General features: G+C 35.3%; 1 protein-coding gene across 1 annotated transcript; it reads left to right on the plus strand.

The window, feature by feature from the left end:
• The first annotated feature begins 173 nt into the window (after positions 1-173).
• On the plus strand, positions 174-11,046 carry LOC138329996 (DNA repair protein XRCC4-like). The gene is made up of 11 exons (XM_069277322.1): positions 174-398; positions 1,224-1,411; positions 1,758-1,928; positions 2,567-2,623; positions 3,174-3,228; positions 3,509-3,541; positions 5,187-5,274; positions 6,028-6,055; positions 7,110-7,225; positions 7,662-7,739; positions 10,587-11,046. Exons 1-11 carry the CDS (start codon positions 257-259, stop codon positions 10,696-10,698), a joined length of 1,068 nt encoding a protein of 355 aa, XP_069133423.1. The 5' UTR covers positions 174-256; the 3' UTR covers positions 10,699-11,046.
• Positions 11,047-12,977: the final 1,931 nt, after the last annotated feature.

The following is a 12,977-nucleotide window of genomic DNA, read 5'->3' on the forward strand; positions in this document are numbered from 1 at the left end:
GATGAGAAAAAATTTATTCATCGAAAATTTGTAATAACCATCACCATTAAATATGTCTGTTTTGAGTCTATTAGGCCTAATTGGGAACTAAACGTACTCCATACAGTGGGACGAAATAGTTAAAGCTTTGGGCGAAATGGTTTAGACTAAAGCTTTGTACTTCCGGTTTAGATTTCTCCACCGACTACTTCCTGTTTACATTCGCGATCCAGCTACAGAGAAGTTGCACATCGTCTTTCCGACCGTGTTCCCAAAGATGGAGAGGAAAACGTTTGTAAAGCTTGATCTAAATGAAGATAAACCAGCGTTTTTGTTGACAACTTTGACAGATGAAGATGAACCTGGTTGTAAATTTAAACTGACCCTCTGTGATGGACAGAAAGTATGGAAGGGACAAGGTAACAGTTAGGCCTACACAAATATGTACATGTACATTGTCAGAAATATATATAATATGTTTCTGACATTGTAGAGAATACTGCTTGTAATGTAACAGTTCATTGATACTCCAGTCAATTTGAATCAAGACTGCTTCGATTCTTCTCCCCTCCATGTAGGCCAAATGCATTACTGTAGCTATATTGAGTGTTGGATACATAATATCCAATGCAAGCTTATATTACATACATGTACGATATTTATGTCGGCGGAACCCACTAACTTGCATATAATACACTAACATGTAATAGCATCCTCGATATGGCAGGTATTACTATCACTGCCATAATATCCACTCTTGACTTTCTACATACAATGTCACCTGTAAATATATTTCAGAAAAAATAATACTGATCATGTGTACATACTTACAAAGTCTTCCTTTGCTGGTAATGTAGAGAGAATGACATCCAATTGACAGAATTGACATCTAAGTCATACAGTCAGCCACAGTGTAAATACCACTATTTGTTTCTTTGATGTACAGGTGCATCAAAGGAACAAATTACCTGTTTCATCTTTTGTCATACACAAAGCCTTCAGGGTTTTTTAATTTATTTTTTTTATTTCTTTTTCAAGTGCAATCTATTAAACCAAAATAATAAATATTTTCATTCTTATTCACTTTCAATATCACTATAACACTCATTCTCAACATCACCATCAACTCCCTCACCCTCATCATCATTCATCATCAATTTAGATTTTAGATTCTTAATTTAATGTACATAATATGTTATTTTTGATCTGATTTAATATGTTATAACGTTTTATTTTATTTTTAGTAACCCAGATCAATTTTGGAGATCAAACCAAGAAAAGTAGCAAGTACCTTCAGGAGTATCAGCGCCAAACTGTAGAAGCTTTTACAGGGGAGACAACTAGTGATAATGAGTATCGCTTCACACTTAAAAACCAGTCTAATGCTGTGGAACTCTCCTGGAAAAGAAATGTACCTTCAAAGGAAATTGCGGTAGGAACTCTTGATTTATCTAGAGCTATTGTTCTTTTTCAATATTTCTCCTTTACTTTTTTTTTTGGCGTTTTCTTAGAATTTCTCCTTAACTATCACAGTTTGCTATTATATTTCAAGACGTTAGTTTGATCTCAACCCTTTCATCTCTGAACATTCATGATGAACCGTTCCAGCCTCTGTAGCGGAAGAGTTCAAAAGGTGTTCTCGGGGATGAATGGAATAAATGGTTAAAAGAAAAGAGGGAAGGTTCTGAGGCTATAGTACAAACATGAGTGATTTAGCAACAACTTTTGGAATTTTTTGATATTAAGATATGTATCAGCATTATGGTTTTATTTTTCAGTTCTTGCTTGGATCCACATCCCTGAAGCTGTGCTCAGAGGAAAAGAGCCAAGAGATTCTGGCACAAATTTTCCAGTACTGCATAGACCAAGCTGTTGAATTTAAGGACCAAATTAAAACATTGAATATTGAAAATGAAAATTTGGCACAGGAACGTGTCAATGCACTGAAGGTAAAAACAAAGCAATGATGATCTCAGATTTTGATAACCTATTAGTCCTATGATAGGATATGTCCATACATGTAAAGACAAATTGTGTAAAAATATCAGTTATCTCCCTTGACTAATAAATAACTTACATTACTCCTAAAAAATAAATTTTATGTATTAAACATCAATTATGGAACAAGTTATACAGTTTATGCAAATAAGCGAAGGGTCTTAGTGTTGGAGAAAACCGAAGTGTCCAGAGAAAACCCATGTGATTGGGTAGGTGACCCCTAACCTTTTCACATCTTTGCTGGGGTTGGAATCCAGTCGGCTACATATGCATGTAGGTGACGAACGAGAGACTTATACCACTACACCACCCAATCACCCTTCACCCTAAATTACTCTAGCATGAAGAGGATATAACTCTATACTATATAATGATTACTACAAGTCTCTCAGTGTTTACAATTGTACATGTGTTATTTTTTATACCTGTACTAGTATTTTTTACATGTCACATGATTTGGGTGACAATAATCATATACAGTCCCAATGACTATAATGTATCTTGCACAGAATTAAGTACCAGTCTTGCCCTTGTCCCATCAATGTTGCCACCTGATTTGCCAGAGCTGATAATTTGTTTTGATTTTTAGAGATTGGAGAAATGTGTAGTGGCAAAAGAAGAATTAGAGAAGGACTTGTACGCAAAGGTAGATATAACAGTATAATTACAGAAATGTATCAAATACATTGACAGGGCTCAAGATCATGAAATGGTCTTAAAAGTCTGAGACAATTTTAAGTTTAGACATAGCCAATCAAAGATGATGTTACTAAAAGTTTTTTTGATTTTTGATTGGCCAAGCAAAAGTTATAAGTCTAAGAATGTTTCATTATCCAGGGGCCAGAGCAGATTTCTAGAAATTGACTTAAATTAAATTATTTACGTCTGGCTGTTAAATAGACATAATCAGATTCAAACAAAATAAACAATACTTAATATATGTAATCATTTTATTTGTTGCTAAATAAATATACGAGGTGTTAAGATTCTATCATTGGTTTGACAGACATTGAAATTCTTGTTCCACAACCAATAAGTGTTAATGATATACATACATGTATGTTCATTTAATGACTTGTATGGTATGTAAACTGTACACATATCTGCTTTAGGATTACATATCAGCCTGTCATATGACAAACTCTAAATTTTACAGAACTGTTACAGTAATGATATGCCATCACATTTATTAACAGTTTGTTGCAGTACTTAATGCTAAAAAGGAGAAGATTCAGAGGCTGAAAGATCAAAGTAAGCGTATTGAGGATAGTAATCCAATGTTATTTTGATTTTTATATTTAAAATTTCTTATCCATATTTAAGCTTGCAAACATACAACATCGCAATTGATCCCTATACCCGTGAGGGCAAATAATTCTGTAATATGCAAGATGGAATATGACCTTTCAAAAGTGATGGGATTATAAAACAAAATGGCATGCATATCTTTTGACAAAGTTCAATGGTAATGGGATGTCTTTGTTAATTCAGTTTAAATACATACATGTAATAATATTTTGTCCTATTGCAGTAGAAAATGGCGCTCCAACTCCTACTGTTTCAGGTGAGTATTTTCACATCATACTTAAACAAATTGAATTTTAGGTTCACATTTTGAAATTATTATCCCTTTTTTATCACTTTTAAATCGAGAAATTGACTTTTTCTCTAGAAAACTGTAGAAATTAATGTAGTTAGCTGTTCAATTTTTAAATTCTGACTGTCTTAGAATATGTTATTCAATTAGTTTTGTTGAATGACTAGATGACTTTTTATCGCACCTCGGACAGAAATGTCCCCAAATGATTGGCGGAGAGCTGTCACGTGGTGACCCTCTTTCACTTTATTGGGGGTCAGTAAATTTTATTTTGGTGCAATATGGCAGCTCTTGCCCTCGCTTAAAAATTTTAACACATTCTCTTCAACTAAATATACCACTTCATTAGCTTAAAACTATATATTACAATGTACTTGTTAATTTTTCTGTAAAAACTTTAATAGTTTTAATATTTCAAATTAAATGAAATGCATTTTTTTAAATACAAGTTGTTTCCCTTATGCCAGTTTGAAAGTTGATGACGCGGCGAAAGTCAAACGTAACTATTCAAGCGTTTTCTAGACTGTGATTTACTGATCAATCCTCACTCTACAATCAATTTATTGGCATAAATTTTAAGTGATTATCTCAGCGAGAATGCACAGATGATCAAGGAGATTGCGCTTTGAATTTTGGATTGATGTTTGTGTCACTTTTGTTTGTGATGCTTTCAATATAGATTCTACAGCCAGTTTGGTGTCGTATTGAGGAAGGCCTAACTTACTGTGCACTAGGAATGTTGAAATTATTGTTGATTTATGGATATTCAGTACGTAAACTGCAAGTTCCATCATATACAGTATATTTGCAAAGAAATACATAATTAAATATGACGTAGGTCTACTGACTAGGCCACTTCTGAATTATTTTAAAAGCGGCGATTGTTTGTATCCTTCTCCAGCATTATTCAAGTTTGATATCAGTTTCTTGACGAAACAAATAGGAAACAAAGACCTTATGAAACAAACCAAAAGTCCTCAATGCGATAAATGCATTATATAGTCAGTTACGGACCCCCTACAAAGGCATAGAGGGCCAGTAAGAAGTATAGGAGGCTCGGGCTACGTCCTCCCCCCTATAATTCTTACTGACCCTCTATGCCTTTATAGGGGGTCTGTAACTGATTAGACAACTAATAATGTAACACTCAGGTAATAATTAACTGATTACTTAATACATGTATTATTTTATTAATCAAACCATTGGTACATGTATGTCCTGTGAAATCTTAAAAATATAATTCCCCAAAATAACTAGTTATGCAGTATTTGAGGAAAATGTCGATGTTTAGTCTTCTTATACTGCTGGTAAGATCACACAGTACGTTATCTAAATTCTCACATACATGTACATGTTCATGAAAACATGCTTAATTTAGCAGTCAAATTCTAGCGCAAATGCAAAACAAAAATTGTAAATATTTACAGTATCAGCATGATATGAATTAGTGATTCAATACTGGAAATATCAATTACAGGATTTAGCGCTGAACATGAATTAGCCTTTCAAAGATAACACAAAAATCACTAAAATAAAACTACGGCTAAAATATGTACATCAACTTAGTATCTAATGTTATTCGTTAATACTTTCTAATCTCTACCCTCAACAGACAGTGAAGATGAGCCATCGGCAGGCCCTTCAGGGACAGCGGTATCCAGTTCTACAGGTCCTGGAAAGAGGAAAGCATCTGAAGAAAGGTTTGTGGGTTCTTATCCTTCTGAATGAATCTTAATGTATCTGTTTGGAAGATCTGTTCTACTATAATCTATAGCTATAACTATATAAACTTGAGATAATAAGAGAAAGTATACTAGGTATACAAATGTATTCCCCATACATCTGAGCAGTATTTTTCTCTTTGTTTGTTTGTGGAATCTTAACCTGTCTTACTTATAGACCAAAACCTTACACTACCCCCTCCCCCACATGCAACAGAGTTGAGAGGTGAGGGAGCAGTATACTCCCATCAGACCACCTATCTGTCCACTACCATCTGTAGGTACAATTAACAAAAGATAATTATTCTACTGTACTAGTGGGATTTTAACAAAACTTGGTGCCAATACTTCTTATACAGTGAAGATGTATGTACTCTTTATCGGAACACAATACCGCCACCTTTTTTCAGAATTTTCCCCCTTTGTTGTGGATGGAATAGGTTTCCTGGACGACAGGTTCTATTTTTTTTCTAGTAATATCAAAATTCGTCTTAATATTTTGTCCTTTTAGTAAAATCAAAATTCATTGTATATTGTCTTCTTTAGTAGAATCTGTATACATTTTTGAAGTTACTGAAAACTATATTTATTTTAATTTGTTTCATTTGACTACAGCGATGGAAAAAGTATTTATTTTGTTTCATTTGATTACAGCGATGGAAAAAGTATTCATTTTGTTTCATTTGATTACAGCGATGGAAAAAGTATTTATTTTGTTTCATTTGTTTACAGCGATGGAGATACATCAGATGAAAATGTGGTGAGTGTAAATAATGTAATACTATAACTATGAATGTAGAACGAATCTTAAAACATTTATATTATAAGTCCTGCTAGTTATCACAACAACTATGTCTTGTTTATATCTTCACCGGTGAAATTCTGTGTCAAAGATATTTGATTTCTTTAGTTTTTGGTCATAATAATTAGATATAAAAGATTACACACAGGTTTCTATGGTGCAAGATCAACAGAACCATAAAATTATTACTGGAGTTCACTTTCCAATTGCTTTAAGAGACAATAAACAACTTTTATTCAACCAACTTAAATTTCTCATTCCCTCACAATTGTCATTTAAAGATGCCCTCTTGCCGACAGCATAAACAAAACTCATCATTTGAACAATAATTGGTGTTTAGTTTTGTGTGTATATATATATATGTCTAATTAACTTAAAAAATAACATAAAATAATTCCTTTTGCTTTTCGTGCATGAGCATTCCATACAGGACATTCTACCACAATCTAGCGGAGATGGCCAAATTGTCCCGCAGTCCTATCCTGAGGTTACTTCATTGTTTCTTGACGTCACAATTGTTTGGATTCTGTCCAGAATTACCTTGCCCCTCATTCAAGCTCACAGCTGTCAAATATAGCAGAAAATTACAACTACTGGATGATTTCTAATATACAATCCTTTATTTTTTAGTTGAAGAAAAGGTGAAAAAATCAGTCTATTTGATTGTTGATGTGAAACTGTTTTGCCTTACTATGTACTTTGACTGTCAATAGTCAGATGACCATGTAGGCCCATCCGCTTATTGTTTTCTCTATTGAGGTCATGATTGTTTTACTTTGACTGTCAATAGCCAGTTGATTGTGTAAACTTTGACTGTCAATAGTCAGTTGATTGTTTAGGCCCATTGGCCAATTATTTTTGTCATGAGGTCACAATTGTTTTCCAGCACAGCCAATAAAAATAGCGCCTACTAGTGACATACATAACCTAGGCAAAACTATTACATGGGCGGAGTTAATGGGTATCAGTCAAATTATGAGATAAATAAATTGGTATTGATTTTTATTTTCAGACACAGTCAAGTAAAAGGAAAAACAAGAAAACCCCAAAATCAGTTAAAATAGAGGATGATGATGGACTAATATTAGATGACAAGGAAAGTCCAAAGCAGTCTGGTGTTGTTAGGAGGTAAGATTAGACTTGGGGGGGGGGGGGGGGGGGGGGCGTAGTGTAGCGTTATATCTGTATAGGTCTAATATAAGGTAATTGTTAGGAATTCAATTTATCAATATATGATTGGATACAGCATTTTCATAACAGAATGGTTTAGAAAAATTGGATATCAATGCTAAAGATAGGAAATACCACATTAGCAACCCAGAAGACAAGCTGATTTGAATCTAAAATATCAATGTCTAATGATAATATGGACCATAAGGGGGCGTGATGCCTCCAAGCATTTTGTATCTTATACAATGGCTATTCCATTATTTCCTGGATGACAAAATAGCTGTTTGATGTAACTAGACTATAGCCAGTACAGATCTATAGATGTCTTGTTGCTGTCTGTTGCCGGCCAGTGTAGCATGGTCTTTTGTTGACTGTTTTACCTTGTTTTGTTTAGACCCAGACGACCACCAGGTGGCAATAAAAAACAGACTCCATCAAAGCCTGTACTGCCTAGGGTGGACTCTGATAGCTCGTAAGTATTGCCTTCATAGATAAAATGTGCATTATTTCGAACAAATTTCTATTATAAGTTACAAGGGCTGAGTGATATGTTGTGAGTTTTATAAGGAAGGCTGTTAGCAGGAACTTCCTTTCTCAGCAATGGTATTCAATGTCTATTTAAGGCCATGAACTCAAACCATTTGGTCAGTTTATATCGCCGAGGTAGGACACTTTATTAACTAAGGCAAGTGACTTTTGCAAAAATAGACAAGATCAGTAAGTGAGAAGTGATCAGATATAAGCATAAGAAATGTTGATGATCTGAATGATTATGCTATAGGTTTACACTGTTCTCAGCGGCCACGGCAATTAATTATGATTCAGGCCACCATGGATTACAATGATACTGGTGTATGTATGGTACACTGTAGCGAAACACTAGCGGAAGTTATTCCCCTTCATATATGCTACATTAAAAGGATTGGCTGCAGAATACAAGGACAACAGGCAGAGTCTTGTGGATGACTGCCGTCCTGGTAGGTCTGTCACATTTACAATCCTAGATATGGTCAATTAAGTCCTTGGTGTTGTTATGACAGACAGGCAAGGTACAGAAGGATATATATTTCAAAAAGTTTGCATTTCTTAAGAAAAAGTACATTTCATTCTGACGGAATATCTTGCAGTAAATGCTTGCAGCCTGTTGGATATCAAGACCTTTTGCCAGTTGTTCAGAAGTACATCAGACTCTCTTTGCTTGTGATAATTTGAACATGTTAGATGTAGATTTTTAGAACTTTTATAGATTTGTGTACTAATTATGGATGATTTGGGTCCATCATTTCATCTCAGAAGCCAGACAACACTTTTAACAAGGACAGAAGGCATACATGTATGTTGTCCCATCAATTGGAAAGTTATGGCCTCAGGTTCCGGAATCCTGATGATATTCTGACAGAAGATTATCTCCTCCAGAAAAAACTTTACAACCACTGGCACATGCCATGCATGACATTTAGACAGTTACATGTATGTAAAAAGATTTAAATTGTATTATGCGGAAATCTCATCAAGGTGTATTGTCCCTTACAGAAAGCTTAAGTGTGCAGCAATATTGCTGCAATATTGCTGCAATATAGCAGCTATATTGCGGCACACTGATCTGTGTGCAGCAAGTTACTGCAGCAATTGGGCAGGTTAGTGTGACTAGCCGCACCGTTCTGGCACTATTGCCGCACTAATACTTTGTTGCAGCTATGTTGCCGCAATATTGCAGCTTTCGTGCAAGAAACTTTTCTTTGAAAACCTGTGTGCAGGAATAGTGCCGCAAAATGTACTAGAAGCATCATACACAGAAAACTTTAGGAAGGTTGCGGCAATATTGCGGCAATATTGCTGCTATATTGCGGCAGTATAACAAAGAATTATGGATACTCCCATAATCCTTTGCAAAGGTTAAAATCAGTTGACCTTCAATTCAAACATTGATTCAAGAGGTTGTGGTGTATGAAGGACAGAGGTAATAGAAACTTCTTCCATTGGATTTATGAAAAGTTACAAGTGGCTGTAGTCTGATAGTGTTTTGGATTTGATAAGGTTTGTTGGTGAAATTTAGGCAATATAATTGTTTTTATTGGTTTATAGTCATTTTATGTCACAAACACTGAAATGTGCATGTATATATAGCTTTATTTAATTCATGTGTCCTGGAACAATAATTTTCATTTGATGCTGACAAGGTAATTCTTTTTCAAGATTAAGACTAATTTTATCACAAAATGAATTCAAAAGGTCATAATTGCATAATGCATGTACCAAGAATCAAAAGAATGACTATTGTTATTTTTCAAACTTTTCTATTTATACCTTTGTACTTATTTAAATATAAACCAGGAAGCTAACGGCTATGGTGCCACAACTATGTGCGGCTTTGTTGCGGCAAATGTGTGTGCTGCTTTGGTGCGGCAAGTGTGTGCAGCTATGGTGCGGCAAGTGTGTGCGGCAAACTCATTTGCATATGAAAAGTATGTATTGCAGCAATATTGCTGCAACTATGTGCGGCTTTATTGCGGCAAGTGTGTGCTGCTTTGGTGCGGCAAGTGTGTGCAGCTATGGTGCGGCAAGTGCGTGCGGCAAACTCATTTGCATACGAAAAGTATGTATTGCAGCAATATTGCTGCAATATTGCTGCAACTGTGTGCCAGAGGCCTTATATTTCTGTAAGGGGTTCCATCAGGACATTGTCACTGTTCACAAATCTGCTTTTGCCATGACTGCCATCGACGACTGTAGCTTTTAATTGATTGATCATGAGCATCCAACTAATTTGCCTGATCTTGACCACTCAGACTTTCATCTATTTCAAAAATTGAAAACGGTTCCCAATTTTTAACCACTTAGAAGCAGATGATTAAAGTCATACATGCAGCAGAGGACTTTCTGAATTGTCAAGAAAAGGACCTCCTTAAATGTGGTATTGGGTTGTCCATTGCTTGAAGAAGTGTAAAAATACTGAACAGGTTGAAAAATAATACATATTCTCCGAACCCTTGCATACGAGGCTCATCGCATATCAATGAGCTTTTTTGCTGGTTTTTTTTTCATTTCAGGAACATTTTAAACATAATTTTTATGTTTTAATTTTGGGTTCTAGGTACGGTGGCTTGTAAAACATATTCTGTTGATCAGCTAACTAACATTTCCATTGACAATAGACAAATGGGTATGGTGTCAATATTCAACAAAACATTGACGGGTTTAGGACAACAAGGACACCAAGTAATGCTCCATTTGCCTTTTCAGCATCATTTCCAGTTGCTGTGATGTTCAACACCGCTTGGTAATAAGGTAATAAGCAATGTTTCTTTTGATGTTTCAGTAATAGTTCCGGCAGTAATAAGAAAGCTAGTGTAAGAAAATCTACCTCCAATCGCTCTAATCGCTCTTCAGATAACGTGGACATAGACGATTTATTAGACGGCATGGTGTGATCCTGAGTATAGACGATTTATTAGACGGCATGGTGTGATCCTGAGTATAGACGATTTATTAGACGGCATGGTGTGATCCTGAGTATGTGTCAATGTTAACAATGGATTAAAGTATACTTATAGAGACACTTGGAGACTATTGCACCATTTTTCATATTTTTATATAAAAGTACGTAACAGTGAACGCATCTCTCGTTACATTTTAAGCTGTTCAGACAAATCGTCGTCGTTATCATCTTCATCATTATTGTGGTAGTTTTCTAATGTTTGATATTTAAATTGGCAGCAGTGTGTAACTTGTTTTGTATGACGACAGACTGAAGTAGATTAAAACTTGTTTTTGTAATACGTGTTGCCTCTTGTACTTTATAATATCATTGTAGCAGAAAAAGCACAGAATTCTGTATACCAAATAACGTTTGTGTACGAATTGATTTCGGGACGAATCTCGCTATCCTACATTGTACATGTAGTTAAATCAACAAAATTTATCCCCGCGAATTAACATTAGCACCATTTTTATCAATAGGAATTTCCATTCAATCTTAAAATTGTATTTTATTTCCAGTTTATTTTTTAATATATACCTTAACAAAGAATGATTATAACTCAAACTTTTTTTAAGCACTCAGGACTAAGGTCATTCTCTATGCATATATGGTCCCAATGCGACAATGGTATATAACATATGTATATCTTTTATATATCTTTAACAATAACAAGTCTCATTGTTTCTAACAGGAATTGTTTCAGACAGAGAAAGAGAGGAGAAGCGAGATAGAGAGGAGGGGAGTGAGAGTAAAGAGTAACGTATACGTAGAGAGAGAGGGAGTGGAGAGAAAATACAGAAAGATAGAGAGAAATTCAGAGAGAGGGTAAGAGAAAATACATAAAGCGAGGGGGGAGGGGAGAAAAAAAGGGGAACGAGAAAAGGTAAGAGGGAAAAGACAGCGGAAGAGAAAAAAAAGAAAAAGAGAGGGGGACAGGAAAAGACAGGAAGAGGGAGTTAGAGAATAGAGAGGAAGTGGAGGCAAGCAAGACGGTCGTGGGCGCGTGTAAAATAGGACTACTATAGATGAGCGTGAAAGGTTTGAGAAAAATAGAATTTCTGGTAAAGGGAGTGAGAGGAGAGGTGAGAGTCAGGCTAGAGCAAGTGCGAAAGCTTAAGTACATTTTGTACGCTATATATGTGAGAGTCATGAAGTCATCATCTTTCTTACAAGGATTCACATTACGCTAATATTCAATTGTAATACAATCATGCGGAAAGAAGAATTGTGAATATCTATATATCCTGGGGGAAAGGAAGTGAATATCTATATATCCTGTTTCGCATGTCAAGCTATATAAAATACACAATAAAGCGTTTTCTAGTCCTTCTTTTACCAAACAAATATGACAAAAATTCTTGAATATAACAAAGTACTTAAGTAAAAAAAACAAGATGGGAAATATCTCTGTTTGGTATCTTATTTGCTTAGCAATCCTTAAGGTTTAAACAGGGACACGCCACAAATAAAATATATATGAAAATAGCTAAATTGACCCTTTTGACCCCGCCCCTCAAGCCCCCGGGGGATCAGCCCCGTTATTTGTACAAGTTTGAATCCCCACCCCGTAAGGATGTTACCAACGCAATATTAGTGCTATCCAGTGCTTAGTTTCAGAGATGGAGTCGTTTATATGAAAACTGTCAAATTGGCTCCTTTTGGCCCCGCCCGATCAGGCCATCAGGTGGGGATTCAAAATTGTACAAATAATGGGGCTGATCCCCCGGGGGCTTGAGGGGCGGGGTCAAAAGGGTCCATTTGGCTATTTTCATATAAATGACTTCTCTGAATCTAAACATTGGAATCTAAACATTTGAATTGCTCTTATGTAGGTATGGATATTCACATATAATAAAAATCGCCAGCTGTATTTTAAGAATTCCAATAAGCTAAAATGCACTTGGTTCGGGTTAAGCTCTTGCTAGTAAAGGATGCCAGATATGATAATTGCTGTTTGCCAAAAGCTCTCATCTTAAAACGCGGTGACATACGTAATTCCAATGCTAGTTATGGATCGGATGTTTTAACATTATCATATCAATCGATGAGCGATGAATGTCTCTGCTATCCGTAATGATTGCATCGCTTAGAGAAACTTGGCATCTTAAGAACGGTTCATGTCAATTATCATCCATAATTTTGTCTTAAATCACTTAGACATGGTATGGATTTAAGTGCTTCTACTTTTCACCATGGTATATTCTAAAATTAGATGTTAGAAACACAAAA

This window comes from Argopecten irradians, chromosome 8 (assembly GCF_041381155.1).
Source record: "Argopecten irradians isolate NY chromosome 8, Ai_NY, whole genome shotgun sequence".
Taxonomy (NCBI): domain Eukaryota; kingdom Metazoa; phylum Mollusca; class Bivalvia; order Pectinida; family Pectinidae; genus Argopecten; species Argopecten irradians.

Bases quoted from the DNA above. Each gene is read 5' to 3' on its own strand.
- LOC138329996 (XM_069277322.1), top strand. From the start codon at position 257: ATGGAGAGGAAAACGTTTGTAAAGCTTGATCTAAATGAAGATAAACCA. The intron at 6,056-7,109 runs GTGAGTGTAAAT...TTTTATTTTCAG, and splicing joins ATACATCAGATGAAAATGTG to ACACAGTCAAGTAAAAGGAA. The intron at 7,740-10,586 runs GTAAGTATTGCC...TTGATGTTTCAG, and splicing joins AGGGTGGACTCTGATAGCTC to TAATAGTTCCGGCAGTAATA.